Source organism: Phasianus colchicus, chromosome 13, assembly GCF_987193195.1.
Source record: "Phasianus colchicus chromosome 13, bPhaCol1.hap1.1, whole genome shotgun sequence".
In the NCBI taxonomy this organism is placed as follows: domain Eukaryota; kingdom Metazoa; phylum Chordata; class Aves; order Galliformes; family Phasianidae; genus Phasianus; species Phasianus colchicus.
This window is the reverse complement of record NC_143448.1, coordinates 1,546,613-1,562,473: the sequence shown is the minus strand read 5'-3', so window position 1 is coordinate 1,562,473 and position 15,861 is coordinate 1,546,613. Positions and strand designations below refer to the sequence as shown.

General features: G+C 48.9%; 2 protein-coding genes across 2 annotated transcripts in view; one reads left to right on the top strand and one right to left on the bottom strand.

The window, feature by feature from the left end:
* CFDP1 (chromatin remodeling protein CFDP1) overlaps positions 1 to 11,599 on the bottom strand; it is a 50,361-nt gene extending 38,762 nt beyond the window's left edge. Inside the window, exons 1-4 of the mRNA XM_031615348.2 lie at positions 11,386 to 11,599; positions 11,196 to 11,307; positions 10,770 to 10,980; positions 9,226 to 9,344 (exon numbers count right to left, since the gene is read on the bottom strand). Of these exons, the coding sequence (XP_031471208.2) occupies positions 9,226 to 9,344; positions 10,770 to 10,980; positions 11,196 to 11,307; positions 11,386 to 11,455 (512 nt within the window). The 5' untranslated portion in view covers positions 11,456 to 11,599. The remainder of the gene's footprint in view (positions 1 to 9,225; positions 9,345 to 10,769; positions 10,981 to 11,195; positions 11,308 to 11,385) is intronic.
* A 106-nt stretch (positions 11,600 to 11,705) lies between these two features.
* On the top strand, positions 11,706 to 14,150 carry TMEM170A (transmembrane protein 170A). Its single transcript, XM_031615350.2, has 3 exons — positions 11,706 to 11,883; positions 11,980 to 12,150; positions 13,200 to 14,150. The coding sequence occupies exons 1-3, from the start codon at positions 11,769 to 11,771 to the stop codon at positions 13,328 to 13,330; spliced, it is 417 nt and encodes a 138-aa protein (XP_031471210.1). The 5' UTR covers positions 11,706 to 11,768; the 3' UTR covers positions 13,331 to 14,150.
* The last annotated feature ends 1,711 nt before the right edge of the window (positions 14,151 to 15,861 follow it).

The window sequence follows — 15,861 nt, the reverse complement described above, 5'->3', positions numbered from 1 at the left end:
TGAGACCTGCAAAGGGTCCAGCACAGCGAAAGGGGCTCTTTGAGCACAGCCAGGGCACAGGTCTTCAGCTCCCTGCTTCACCCACCCTACTTTTAAGCATCCACAAGCACTAGGTCTCTGCTCACTGCCTCCCAACATTTTATTTGCACCTCCCAAAAGGGTTACCTGCAAATTACAGAGCACATCTCTAAGCTGAGCAATGCAGGTGAACGGATGCTCTGAGTGCAGCGTGACAGTCCTCTCACCTTGGCACCACGAGTTGCAAGTACACCAAAAGCAAAGCAGATTCCTGCAACCCCTCAACTCCTGCAAAGCAGCACAACATCCCTGTTGCAGGTCTCCTTTCTTGCCCAAGGGAGGAATATGGTACGTCCCACGAGTCAGGGTTCAAAATTCACTTACAGCCTCAAACACTGGACACAAAGGCTACAGGATCACAGCAGGAGCCAACACAGACCACAAAGCAGAAGCACCCCATGGGGAAAAGGCTAAGCTTGACTCCGTTTGTAATGTGTTAATGAGATGGTGAGGCAGAGAACAGCTTTGCCTTCCCTTCGGGCTAACAGAGAAACCTTTCTGGTTCAGGATCTCTGTGTTACAAGAGAAAAACAACCATCTGGCGAGCTGTGCTTTCTATTAGGGGAAACCCCAGGCCCGTGGGCTGCAAAGCCAGCTCTGCCAGCATCTCAGCAGACATCAAAGCCCCTACTGAGCCTGGAGCTGTCAGGAATGAGACAACAGTGCGGAAGCAGGGGAAACATAGCAAGCAGCAAGGCACTGGGACTGGATCCGAGGCCCTGTGCAAAGGCACCAACAGTGGGACCACTGCCCCTCACTGCCCAACAGCAGAAGAGCAGCTGTGCAATCTGAACAGGTCAATGAGCACCTTTTGTTCCCAGATTTTTAAAAGCCAGGAAATTGCTCCAGAGCCAGAAATAATGTCTCCTCCATTACACACTGGAGAAGTAAGGTATTTGTTTCTTAAGCTTCTCACCCACTAAGGATTTCCACACTAACTACACACACCACAGGAACCCACAGATGGGAGAAGATGGGGTCATCCAGCTCGCTGAAGTAGATGTAGTGCCCAAATACACCCAAGTTAACCTGGAGGTCAAGCCATCCTTTTAAGAGATGCTTTCAGACACTTCCTACCTTGAGCCTTCCTTCCCATCACACTCATTTCCAGTAAAAAAATGCACAGATAAATCCAGCACACATTCTTAAAAGAATCAAAGCTTTTTAGAAGCACAAGTCAAATTTCAGCTGGCTGTCTGCTCAGACACTGGGATTTTCAAAAGCAAAGTAACAAAGAAGAAAGCCAGAAGTCAGCACGTTCCCCAACACCAAATAACTGCTCTCTGGCACTTTCCACACAGAACCCCTCTGCCTTCCCACTTCCCCAGCTAAGCAGAAACCCCATCAGCATATCCTCTAATGAAAATCCTGGATTGGAGCTGCTCATTAGGCCTTCCCCCTTCTCAAAGCATTTCAAGCAGACTGTGATTCACTTCAGAAGCCACGCTTACAGCTCTGGATGGATTTGTCACTCTGATTTCTGAGGCAAATGCCTACGTGAGTGAGCCAGCACACCACCTTACACCTGCTCACACTTAACGACCCCACCTGCAGCCCACCCTTGTGTCAATCAGCATTACACACCATGAGAATTCCCCCAGTTGTGAAGCATCAGGGGATTGATGCACACAGAGGAAAGGTTATCAAAACGTGCTCCAGAAACGTTCTCATGCTGAAGCATTTTTTTGAAAGGTAGCCTATTTTCACTTACTGGCTTCCAAAAAAAATCAATAGCTGTTTTTGAAATTGGAAAAAGCCAATATAAACCATGGATATCCAAAGCAAGCTCTGACCTCTAGAAGAAACAACCCCATAAGGACAGGAGCAGGGAGGCTGCTGTCTGCACTCCCTTATGCCAAGATCAGCACTTTGGTGCTTTGTGGAGAAAAGCTGCTGGTGCCTTTTTAGGCTGCTTCCTCCAAACATCACTCACATTGAAGCACCATGTAATTCTGGGTGGTTTGTCTCTGCTTTCAGATCCCACAGGAACATCCCCAGCCTCCTACTGCTCTGGGAAGGTGTAAAGGTGAGGTATTCACACTTGGCAAGCCTCATAGAGGAAGTGGTAGGGGACTGAAGTGGCTAAAATACATTTCTCTACAACCCCTTGGCCAAAGAGGACCAAAGACAAACCTCTATAAAACACATATTATCATCATCACTGCAAACCAGAAGATCTATTAATCCTCAAATAGATGGGGAGACTTTGGAATGACTTTTTAAGGGGCTACTGACATTACTTATCATCATTAATTTTCCTAACGCTTCCTTGCTACTGTCACCAGAGCCATCCCCAAAACGTCACCAAGACACGGAGGAGTTTGTACCTCTGTCCCAATTAACTCAGTTCATTTTCCTTTGTATTTAAATTTTTTCAAAAAGCTTTCCAAATAGAAGAGCTCAGATTCTGGTAATGCCCAGGTGCCTTCTCACTCACATGCATAAGCAATACATAAGCACATATGGAACACATCACACATACATCAGCCTCGAGCTGGCAAGCAACCCACTACCTATATCACAAAAGGGAAGATGTACACCCCAACTACCAATCTTTCTCCTGATTCTAAAAGCAACCTTCTTGCACTGAGCACTGCACAAAACCCCATGAGCACAAAACAAATGACCAAGATTCACACCCAGTAAGAAGTGTGAGCACTCTGCCAACTTCATGCTATTCATCATCTGAGCTTCCTGAAAAGCAGCACAAGGTAAAGTGAGAGTTAATGGCATTACATGGTCTCTCAGAGCTAATTAGCCTAACACATCTGGCTGAGCCATGCTGAGACCATGGAGCAAGAACACAGATGGACAATTACACAATTTTAAAATTGCTCTCTGTGCCAGTTCTTTTCCTGAGTCTTGCAGGAGCAAATTCCCTGGACTCTTTGTCCCTTTGAAATAAATTAATTTCACCACTCTCAGCAGTCTCCCCACTCCAGCTATTGCTCAGACAGCGACCTTACTCATCTTCCAAGCAAAGCAACAAAACGGGAGATCACCTCCCAGACTGCTTGGCTTCCATTCCCTTTGTTTCCCATTTGATCTCAGTTGTCACCTGAGGACAGAGGGGACCTCACAGCTACTGAGAAGGAAATCAGAAGCTGAACAAGGATTTTGGAAAGCTCAGGCTGTTCTCACAAACCTAATTACTTCTCCTGCAGCTGTTCCTACCTCCTCTCTCCTGAAAAGGGCCAGGGATCGAGGGTGTGAAGCTCTGGAAGGGAACAGCAGATCTGGGGCGAGAAACAGAGAGCAATCCTCTGTTTCTGTCCCGACAGGCAGCGTTCCTCTGTTCAACAAGCACACAGGCTAAGACTGAAAAAAAGAAGGACATCATAAGGAAATCTCTAAAAAACCAGCACCCTATGACTGCAGAGAACTGAATCAAAGCTTCAGCTCTGCTGTACACAGATCAACACTTCTTGCCATGAAGGAATCAATCAGGCCCAAAGCACTACTCTCCTGAGCAGCTGACCATGTTCAGGGCCCAGAGGAAGTTCCAGATCTCAGAGAGCCATTAAGGTTGGAAAAGACCACCGAGAGCATCTATAGTCCAACCACCAACCCACCACCACCACCATGCCCACTAAGCCATGTCCCTCAGTGCCATGCTCTGGGCTCAAGCCTCCCCACTCCACTGGATCTGTCCCAGGACATGACGACCCCTAGGATTCCACAGGACCACCGAAAAAGAAACCATGGACACTGCCTGCACACCTCCCACCATCAGTAGCATTCTTGTACAAAGAGATGCGTTATCAGCTGATAAAGGGCTCAATCAGCAAAGACAAGCCTCTGAAAGGCTCCAGAAAAGAACCTGCCTCCACCACTGCACCTCACTTTTACTTCTACTGCTCAAAAAGTTGTGAATTCTACCACCAAAATCCATTGACCCAAGTTACGGGCCAATATCAGGTCCTTAAGGTCCATCTGAACAATGTTGTTTTTTTTTTTTTTTTTTTTTTTTTTTTCCCCGAATCCTTAAAGTAAGCTGAAAGCCTAAACAGCAGCACAAATTGAGGAATGAGTTTGGATGCCAAGCCCTTCCTGGCTCTTCCCAGATGTTTTGGTACAAGCAGTGCATGGGGAAACTCAGGTCCCCTGTGTCTCAACACAGGAGCCCCAGGGAACCAGGGGGCATCAGCAGCTCCAGCATGCCCCAGCTTTCATATTCCCAAATGGACAACAACATCACTCCGTAAAAATGCTTTGAGACACGCAGATAGAAAGCTCTATAGGAAAGCAAAGGATTTTCTCCCTCTACATCCTAAAGCTTTCAAGTACTTCAAACACACATCAGAGCCTTCTGTTCCTTTGTATATACCTCTGCACTAAATACCTTATTAAAACCCACTTAAAAGCAATTTATAAAAGCAAATAATATCCATGGAATTGGGTCATCATCTGCCCCTCAGGGTAGGAAAAACCCACTGTAAATGAGATGGTTCTCATGGCTGTGAGTTCAACCTTAAAGCTGTCCCAGTGAGCACCGTACCCCCCCAAACGATAAGCTTTAATCAGGCAAACACTGAGGAATACTTTCAGAAGCAGCCTGAATTAATCTGGAAAGGGGCACTTAAGAAGCAGATAAAGATTACCAAGATGAACCTGAAAAAAAGAGCTTCATTCAGACCCAGTGAAATCTCAACCATCTGCTCAGCTTTCAAATATGGAAGTACCTGAAGACAAACATTCACCCATTATGCAAGGTCCATTAAACAACCCCCCAGCTCTCTAGCTATAATGCTTCTGGTCCAGGGCCCTGTGGGCTGCAGTTTGGACAGAGCAGTAAGTACAATGCCTTCAGCATCCAGCAGCAGGACAGGGAGCAAGCAGGAAAGAACCGTTTGGATTTCTGCACCCTCTTATCTCAGTGTCTAGACAGCAGCAGAGAGTTCACACTCTCACAAGGAGTGAAGATCTTGAAACCACTTCCTGAATGGTTTCTACAGATTCAGACCCAGCTCACTTCCAGCAGCCACACGTGCAGCTTGCAATTCTGCCCCAGAGGTGGCAAGAAGCCAGGAATTACAGCAAAGGAACACCTGCCAGACACCTGAGAGCACTAAAAGAAATGGTTCCGAGCATGCAAGCACAGCCAAGATGCTTGAGAAAAAGACTGAAGGGTTAACACAAATTCTGGTCTGCAAGTCCTCCAGTGGTCAGTAGGGACTGCCTCTGAGATGCTGGCTGGTTGCAAAGAGCAGGCTACCTATCAGCAGTGAGGGGTGGGGAGGAAAGAACCAAAGAGCAGAGGTCTGCAAGCCTACTCTGTGAGGGGTTCTTCTGGCCAACAACTGCTGGGCAAAGCTGTGTCTTGAACACAGGCTTCCCACTCCAGAGTCAGCACCTCGGTCAAACACCCTTGCTCCTCTCAGTTGAATTCTGCACCCTTGCAAGTCAAACAAAGGCATGCAGAAGATGTTTCAAACTAAAACCTCCTGGTGCTAACGTTCAGCAGCCTGACTTTGCTCTTTCTGAGTTAGTGGCTGGCTGATACCAAGGGGCTGGGCCAGCTCCATTCACGTGAGCTGCCTTCTGTTGCCGTCCTGGACAGACACAAAGCTGACTCACAAAAGGAGTGCAGAAATGTTTTGATATCCTGAGCACAGCAGCAATTTATAAAGCAAGCTAAGGGCCAAAGTACTTAAAATTGCCAGCCTCATCATACAGCAATTACATTTTTTAACAGATAAAACCTGGCACCAGAGATACAATTCCTTATTAATGCAACCACAAGTCCTTCAGCACGTGGAAAGTTCATAAACCAGAGGCTTCAAAGGGACTTAAATCTCCTCTGGCAGCAAGAAATTATTTGGAATTTCCATTTGGATAGATGAAATGCCTTTGCAAATTGCTCCCACTGCCCAGTTACAGACATCTGTTGACAGTCACCTACTGCTCCTTATCTACCTAACACAAGGGGGAATGGTTTTAAAGCGAGACAGGGGAGGTTTAGGTTGGATATTAGGAGGAAGTTTTTCACCCAGAGGGTGGTGAGGCACTGGAACAGGTTGCCCAAGGAGGCTGTGGATGCCCCATCCCTGCAGGCATTCAAGGCCAGGCTGGATGTGGCTCTGGGCAGCCTGGTCTGCTGGTTGGCGACCTGCACATAGCAGGGGGCTGAAAAGAGATGAGCATTGTGGTCCTTTTCAACCCAGGCCATTCTATGATTCTATGAAAAGAGAAACTGGTTACAAATATGAATCCTGGAAACCAGGATTAAACAGTTTTTGTTTTACAAGGCATTACCAAACCACACATTTTGTAAAATTAGAAGCCACTGAATTTAATTCTTTGTTTGGTCATCAGTAATTTGCAATACTCTGAACTTAAAGTTCAGCACTAGCAACTGCTAAAAGCATGGATTAATTAAAACAGGCACCATCAAGTGCAACAGTAATATATAGGGGAGCTGACAGGTTAAAAAAGGAAGGTCTTGGGCTATTCTAGTGCAACCCTGTAGCTGGAGATTTCTTTCAAGAGACTTCTACTACTCTAATCATGCAAGAGAGATCTTTTACATCTTCTTAGAGGGGAAAATAAATTGTTCTGCAAAGTAAGATCAGGGCTAAATGATCTTCTGTTAAAGGCTTCAATGAGCAGACTGTTGAAATTTGTGCCCTGAATCCCTCAGTGCCTAAATACTGATCTAAATTCTTCTCAAGCTTTCAGAAGAGCAACACTCTAAAGCAGCCTCAAGTCATTTAGAAAGGAAAGCAACAGAGACAGCTCTCTCATTGCAGCTCTTTCAGTCCAAAAACACACACAACTACCGTGTGCTGGCTTTTGTAAGCACCGACTTGCCAGCTGCTTCCCCAGGCAAGGAAGTCAGCATTTGGTATTCAGAGCGTTTGCAGCCATTAGGGTCAAAGACGACCTCCTGCTATTCAAAAGAAAAAGCCCTCTGGCCCTCACCTATTGCAACTACAAGCAGCAGCAGCTGGGAGCAGGGATGGTTCTGTATATCCTACACACAGCAACCCACATCAGATACTCTGAAGTGCAAGGTGTAGCAAACGCTGCAGAATCTTCAGCTTTGAATGCTATTTGTCAGCCATAAAAATCAAAAGGATGGAAAACACGGAAGGATTTTTCTGCTATCAAAGAGCTAAAGAAAGCAGTGTGCTAAATTCCAGCAGCAACAGAGACCAGTCAGTCCTCCAGATCTCACTGCAGCCTTCTGTTGCTGGCTCTGTATCCTGTTGATACAAAGGCTGTTGTAAATAAGTACTTTAGCAGTGGCTTACAGGTTTACAGTCTCAGTGTAGCCCAAGGTCCAGCTTTTGCCTAATTGATCAACATTTAGTAGAAACTTACATCTGTGCCTTTGCAGATCCCCAGGAGAAATAATCAATATTGAGTAAAAGACACTAGAAAAGCTAATGCTACAGAAAAGCACTCCTCTCTCTAACTTGGAAAGTCCTTACTACAACTATTAAAAAATGAGAGAGAAGATGGTGATGCCAGAAGCACAAACTCGGCATCTTAGGAGCCCTGACCAAGTTCTGTTCACATAAGTACACCATTTCTGGAAGGACAGAAAGCTTTCCTGAGCCCTCCAAGTAAAACAAAAAAAACCAAAAGCTACAGTGGTTCATCTGTAATCTGCAACCACCGCACAAAATTCAGAATTAGAGCAACATCTGAGTAATGCTGGCACTCTATAGAAACAACAATTATCTGAGACTTCTTTTGACAGAGGCAGGTAAACCAGAAGCTGAGAGGCAGACATTTTGCAAGCTCTAAACAGCTCAGAAGTTCAGTTCAGCTTCAAAGCTCCAGTGCACACAAAATTCCTTTCTGCAAGTGCTCTGAAGTAAGCCTACATGGCAAGTTTTCCTGTAAATCAATGCCTTCCCTTCTATACTCACATTAGGACGCAGCACTCATCTACACCACACAGATGGATGTGTCCAGACTTCAAACAAGACTGCACTCTGATTTCATGCAACTCTAGAGCACCAAGAGCACAGTTCTGCCATGTGCCATCTGATGATGCATCACAACCCAACGAGGCTTTTGTGTGAGCCTGCAACTCTAGAGGCTTCCCCTGTTCTCACCCAATGGGACAATACATTCGAACCAAACTGTTTTACTGCACACTTCAGAAGAAGTGGGGACAAACAACAAGCTGGATGCTGAGGACTATGCATAAAGTTTTTGTCTGTAATTCTACCACAGGTTGTTATCTGTCCATGAAAAAAAGCTTCATCTCTCCCTTGCAAAAAGGGGATGGCAGATTCTCTCAGAAGAGCAGCAGTGGTACAATTCTTTCCCATCTTATCAGGAACAAAGGGTATTCCTACAGTTCAGATTGTGTAGGGAAATGGGAAAGCCTCTACCAGGACTCATGGCTTTCCCCACATTTTTCAGGCAGCAGCACTGGCACGAAAAGTAAGAGCAATGCAAGCTCCAGCTCCCCGCCTCCTCCTGCAGATTTGGGCAGTTCAGGTGTTATTGCTGGGAACTGCTGCCCTCTGGTGTCAGACACAGCTTATCAGATTCCAAAGGGGCTCACCCAGGCCCTCCTCAGTTTTGGTCTTAAAACTTTATAACATACCTGTCCCTTTCTGCAGCTCATCCAAAGCGGACTTTTGCAAGCCAAACAGCCTACAGGGTGATTTAACTTAGCCCATCACCTCCACTCAGCTGTTAGAGTAGGAAGTGACTAACCATTAGCCCAGTGAAACACTTCTTACAATCTGCACATCTCTGTACAGGATTGTAAATGTCACTTGGGAAAGTGCCAGCAGATATCCCGCCACCAGCACACAATTTGGACTATGCTGAAAGAATAAAACGTGTGACTGTAATCGCTCAGTGGCGATTTCATTTCTCTCCTTGCCTCAGCCCTGGCAGTGCCATCACTTCATACTTTATCAATCTGGGGAAGCCTAAGTGAATTTACAGGTGAACTTCTGAAGGTGATGAAAGGCTGGGGTCTGCACATAAGGATACTCTGCAGCCCTCAACAAAAAATCCTGGCTCATTTTCCTTGAGGTCCTTCTGTGCTCACGATTAAAAGTGTAAAGGAACAAACAAGAACAGACACCCTGCTTCACATGCATCAGCCTGTCAGCAGCAGGACAGCATGTGCTCTGCACAGAACCTGCAGCAGAAGCCTCTGAACTGCCAACTCACCTGACTTCCTCACCAGCAAAGTCGAACACTTTGGTGATTGTGACTTTTCCTGAATCTTTTGGCTTCTCAGACTCTTTTGGTTTCCCCTGAAGCTTGTTCACGCTCTTCTCTTCTCCAGCCTGTGAAATATATGAAGGAGAAAGCACAACAATGCATTTCTACACTCAAGCCAAATTCCACTTCTGAATGGCCAAGGACCCAATACAAACTTCAGGTATTGCTGTAATTTAGTCTGATTGGTCAAAGCACATAACCCCCCATCTCATTCTCAACTTCTCATTATAAGTCACAGTTCAGAGCCAAAACAAGAAGAGAAACTGTAATTACATATAGGAACTAGCAAGGATACAGTGCTGTGGTTCAGAGAGCAAGAAAAAGCCTGAAGTCTCAGTTTTCTCAATTCAAGCACAGCCAAAGAAGTAAAGTTGTCAGGGTGGATTAAACAGAAATACATTTATTTTTGCCCAGGAATATACAAAAACACAATCCATCAGTAGCAAAATATAGCTGATCTGCAGACAGAACTGGCAAGACACTAAATTATTTGTCAATAATCGGTCTTAATTTGAGAAGGAAATAGTTTTCTTAAGCTATTTGTTAAGGTTATTTATCCAGGAACAACTGCACTGTAGTTACTATGGCTTTTAACGGCATACACAAATCTCAGACCCCATTCCACAGTCAAAACAAAAACTTCAATTCTTGCTCAAAACCAACCCCATGCTACAGAGATCTTCAAAAAGCACCCCCAACTCTAAAAGTTTCCAAGAAGATCTGAGGAACTGCATCCCCATAAGTGGCTCCAGACTACAGAAGAACTTCTAAAGACAACCACATTCTAACAACCCGTGTTGCTCAGAAGCCAACTTTCCTTCTCTCTGATCTACTTACAACCACTCACCATTCACCAGTAAGACCTGAGGTGGGGAGAAGCACGAGGCTTCAGATGAAAGGATGCTCCTCCTAAAAGCTGCAAGCAAAGGTTACACAGCTATATTCACCCTCCAGCTTTCCAGTTGTAGATAGAAGCAAGGAGAATTGCAGCCATATGTCACCAGTTCAAGAGTCAAGACTTGTGTTACAAAAAATTCTTTTGATCGATTCATTGGAAAAAAATTACTAATTCCAGCAAGAGAGGAATAGCTGGAATGGCTGTTTCCACACTTATGCAGACAGACTCCGTATTACTGGAGCAGCAACAGAGGCCCAAGAAGCCTTAAGGAAAAGTTGTGTCCACAGGTATAATTCAGCCCCAGCCTCACTTCTCGTACACATTGTGAACAAGGCGACTCCAAGACCAGGAAGAGACACTGCCAGCTGTTGATGGGACACCAGAGGATGCTGAGGAGCAGCTCTAGGAATCAGCCCTGCCAGACTGCAGGCCTCCCATGTGGGAAGGCAGTCAGCTGCCTGGTCCATAGAGGGGCTCCAAGCTTACAGAACAGACAGGGCACAAATGAATGTAGCCCCTCCACAGCAGCGCTGCCTCTGCCACCCACACATTCCAGCTACAGCCCCACATCCCCTTAGCAAAGCCCTGCTACCTTGTCAGCACGTGTTGCCTGTGTGGCCGCTGCTTTGGGCTTCTGCCCCACGTCACTAAGGAAGCTGGCCCAAAGTGCATCCTCTTTCTTCTTTTCTTCTTCCTCCCGGTCTCTTTCTGACTGCTTTAAGTCATCCTCCTCATCTTCGTTTTCCTGAGCTTTTCCTTCCTCTTTCTCACCAACCTCGAGCACGAGGCCTCTCCTCTTCTTCCTGCGAGCAGACAGCAAGCAAACAGGCAGAGCTGCGTAAGGCGCAGGGCTGACAGCTGAACGTGGCGCCTCACCCCAGCGCTCCCTCCCCCGACTCCCCACCGCTGAGGGCTTCAGGCACAGCACGGCTCAGGCCGGGGCTCTCGGCCTCTCAAAGCCCGACTGGAAGGCACGAAGCGCAAGGAAACGGGCCGCTCCCTCAGGCGGGTTCCCTACCTGCGGGCGGCCCGCCGGGAGCCGCTCCCGCTGCGGGTGGGCCTCGGGCCGGCCGCCTCCTCCTCCTCCTCCCTCAGCAGCTCGCTCTCGTCCTCCTCGCTGTACTCCGCACCTGCAAGCACAGCCGCTCAGCCCCGCGCCCTCCGGCCGGCCCCGGCCCCGCCGCATCCCCCCGCGCCGCCCCGCTCACCCGAAGGCACGTAGTCCTCGTCCTCCGCCGAGCTGTAGCCGTCCCCCGCCTCCTCCTCGCAGCCCGACATACCGCCGCCTCCCGCACGCGCGGCCGCCACCGCCGCCAGAGCGTCGCCTCCTCCGGCCCGCAGCGCCCCCTGGCGGGGAGGACCGACGCCCGCGCCGCGAGCCGAGGAGGAAACGACGACGAGAAGGCGGTGCGGCGGCTAGAGCGTCTCACTGCCGCCTACCCGCTTCCGCACCGCTCCCGGCGCGCTTTGCGGCCGGCGGCCGTTCCCATGGTAGCCCGCTGCTGGTTGGCGAGGGAAACCGCCCGTCAGTGAGCGGCGCTCGCCATTGGTCGAAGCGGCGGGCGGGGCGGGCCGGCAGGCAGCCGAGGGGATGGAGGGCGGCGAGACGGGCGGCGGCGGTCTGCTGCAGCAGATCCTCAGCCTCCGCCTGGTGCCCCGCGTCGGCAACGGCACCACCTACTCCAGCCCGCTGTCCACCTTCCCAGGTACGGCCTCTCCGCCCCCAGCCCCGCCTGCCCTTCCCGGGGCTCTCTCGGAGGGCTCCGGGCCCGGCCCGGCCCTGACCGCCGCTCTCCCCGCAGAGATGTGGTACGGCGTCTTCCTGTGGGCCCTCGTCTCCTCGCTCTCCTTCCACGTCCCCGCCGCCCTGCTCGCTCTCTTCACCCTCCGGCACCACAAGTACGGCAGGTTCATGTCCGTCAGCCTCCTGCTGATGGGCATCGTGGGACCCATCACCGCCGGCATCCTGACAAGTAGGGGGCGGCCGGGGGGTATTTGGGAGGGCAGCTCTGGGGAGCGGGGCAGCTGGGGGGGCTGAAGCGAGGCCCCAGCAGAGCTTTCCCGACTGTTGGCCCGGTGGGTTCATAGGCTGGGGATGGGCTGAGGCCGACTTCAGCAGGACCGAGTGTTGCATTCTGCACGTTGGTCCGACATCCCAAGCGTTGCTGCGGGGTTGGGGCAGGGTGGCTGGAAAGGTGCACAGAAGGAAAACATCTGGGGATGTGAACTGAAAGCTGCTGAACTGAGCCAGCAGTGTGCCCAGGTGGGCATGGAGCCCAGCGACATCCTGGCTTGTGACGACAGCAGAGCAGGCAGCAGGAGCAGGAGGCTATTGTTTCTCTATATGGCACTGCTGGGGGCACGCCTCAGTGCTGCACTGAGCACTGGGCTCCTCAGTGCAGGAAAGACATGGAGGTCCTGGAGTCTGTCCAGGAAAGGGAGCGGAGCTGCAAGGGGTCTGAGCACAGCGCTGTGGGAATGGGGTGGGTCAGCGTGGAGAAGAGGAGCTGAGGGGAGAGAGAGCTCATGGCTCTGCAGCCCTGACAGGAGGCTGTGGGGAGCGGATGTCAGCCTCTGCTCCCAGGTGACAGTGATAGGGTGAGAGGTGGTGGTCTCAGGTTGTGCCAGATGAAGTTCAGGTTGGATATTAGGAACGAATCCTTCTCCAGAGGAGTGATGAGGCACTGGTACAGCTGCCCAGAGAGGTGGTGTTCCTGGAGGTGTTCAAGAACTATGGACATATAGCACTGAGAGACGTGGTCAGTGAGCATGGTGAGGCTGGGGAGGTTGGACTAGGTGATCTTAATGGTTTTTTTCCAATCTTAATAATACTTGATCTGCATGTGTTGCTTCCAAGCTGAAGTTTCTGATGGGTCTGCCTCCACCCACTTATCTGCAGAGCCTTCTCCCACAGAGCCTTGCATTCCCTCCACTTAAATCCCTCCCTTTGTTCCTGTAGTGCAGCAGCACGGCTCTCATTGCCATCACACAGTAATATTTCTGCTTTTCCTCTTCTCCATAGGTGCAGCTATTGCTGGAGTTTACAGAGCCGCTGGGAAAAAAATGATTCCTTTTGAAGCCCTCATTTTTGGAGTGGGTCAGACGTTCTGTGTGGTGGTAGTTTCATTCCTGCGGATTTTGGCCACTCTCTAGCTTTCCTTCAGATGCTGGTGATTGAAAATGGAAGGGAAGCAAAGCATCTGCAGCATGCCTGGTGTCTGTGAAGCCAGTAACGAGGGAGCACAACTTGGATGGCACCTTGGCGTGCGTTTCCTTCCCACTACAAAGCTGCATGAAGGCTGCTCCTGCCTCAGGCTGGTGGCAGGGCTCCCTGACTGTGAGAAGCAGGATTTTCCTTGCATAGCCTGGCCTGAAGGGCTGCATGCCACAGACATGGTGGGGAGAACGTGCTTTCTGTAACTTATCTTGCTCATATAGCAACCATAACATCCAAGTTAGTTCTCCTCCAGCACTGCTGAAGCTGTGTCACCAGCCCTGAGTGAGCGCCGGCAGCCAGGCTCTGGTGCTGACTGCTTGCTGGCCACAGCACGCCACTAAATGGGGCTGCAGTCTGCTTCAGAAATTGAGATGAAAATCATTCATTTCGTTACGTTTTTGTAACGCTAAGTGCCAAGTGAAACTTTGTTTTCCTGGAGGATGGGCAGAGGGCTCTGGCAGAGTCTTGCTGACCTCTTGTGGGTGACAAATTGTAGCAACAGAATAACTGAACTGCTGGGGGTGAGAATATGGCAGCAGGTGGTGTGATGTGTTCAGAGCTCACTTAAGTCTTTGACTTCTTCCCACTTTGCAGTGAACCCAAAGCTCTTTTAATGTGATTCCTTTTTTTTCTTTTTTTTTTTTTTCTTTTAATGAAAATCTTCCTTTCTTGTTTTCTTTTCTGGCCCCATCTTCCTTATGCCAAGTCATGGTCAGAGTGAGACTGGGGAGCAGCAAAAGAAAAAAAAAAACAAAACATTTTAAATGGATGAAAGTGCAAAATTGTGGCTGAGAGCTGTGATTATGAGTACTGAGGTATGGGAAATCATCAGTGTAAAAATGATTGTAGTCTTCATGAATTTCTTTGCAGTGAAACTCTTCTGAAGCTGTACCTCCTGCACTGGAGCTGCACCCTGCTGCTCACAGCAGAACTCTCGGGGTGCATGAATGTGTGCATTTGCTTTGAAGGAGACCTGTGGAGTTGAACTCCTCGCTCTCCTTTCACTTGTTGAACATAGGTGTGTGACTGAGCATCTTTGCAGGTGTACAGACACCACAGCTGGCATATGTAGAACTCAGCACTCTGCCTTGGTGACCGTGTGGGTGAGAACCTGGTGGCTTTCTGGGGCATAGAGACAATGTGTTGTGTTTTAAACACCCAGCCCATGGCACCTGAGAGATTCCCAGCTGTCAGCACTGAGCTGTGCAAAAATAACCCCAGACCAACTCCTTTTGGCCATGCTACAGTCTCTCCTAATGCGTTGGTTTGGTTTAAACGATATTTAACTAATTCTGAGCTCTGCCCTGTCTTCTAGAGGTGTGCTGTGCAATTAGGGATCTCAGATCTGTTTTCTGGGCTGGATGTTGGGGCCCACAGGAAGCTGGCACTGAATGCTGAGGATTTTGCTGGGTGGCACAGCACGTCTATTAGCTGCTGACAGTCCTCTGGAGGAAGAGACCATCTGTGTCCAACCTCCAGGCCATGCTTCCCACCTGTGTGGTGACAGAAATCCTCTGCTTTCCAGATCAGCTTACCTTTTGTAGCAAATTGTTTTAAGGCCACAAACACAATGGCCCCTGTGCTGAAACAACCCCAGTCGAGGTCCTATGCTGATCATGAAAGCAATTCTCCAACTGTGCGAAGACATCTCATGAATGGTCCTTTGCCAGCAGATGGAGAGAGTTGTTTTTAAGGAGTTTTTAATGAAATTGCTTTAAAATGCAGCCCATTTTAATCCAGGGAATAAAACAGTGAGTTTTAGTTTAATGTGAATCCTTCTCCTTAGGTGGGCAAGGTTCAAATTGTTAGTAAACTCCGCTTTAAGACTGCCTGATGGGTGTTGAGCACGAGGCCTTCTGTGTGCCCTGTGCTGTGCTTGTGGAGGACCAGCCTGGGAGAAGGTTGGGCTTCTCCCTCTGCATCTTTCCCCCCTTTCCAAACCAAAATCAGGAATAATGATCTGTTTAGGTACAGGGTGTTCCCTTTATCTCCACCTGGAGTGAGGCAAGCAGAGGAATCCCGGAGCTTTCAGCAGGTATCTGTTGGCTTTGCTTGGGCAGAAGGCTGGAATTCAGAAACGCTGAAAGCTGTTGCAACAGGCTGGAAATAAATCCTGGGCATTGCTGGGAGAAGAGCAGTTCCTGCTGTACTGCAGTGTAACCTTGTCAAAAGCTGTAAATAACTTCCAAAAATGGAAATGCTGAGGTGTCCTGGTGGGCAGGGCTGTGAGCCCCATCCAGACAGCCCTTCTGACCTGAGAAAGTCACTGCTTGAGCAGGTCTTGATTCGCCTCCCAGCTTCCTGTGTGCTGCTCTGCTTGGGTATGGCCCTGACTTTGTGGCTCGTTACCGAGTGCAGCTGTCATGAACAAATCTTTGTATGATAGAAAGCTGTGTACATTTTATTTTTCTACTGATACTTCTAATCCTGGTGGCGATGATCAGTAAATGCTGTGATGATCGAGGTG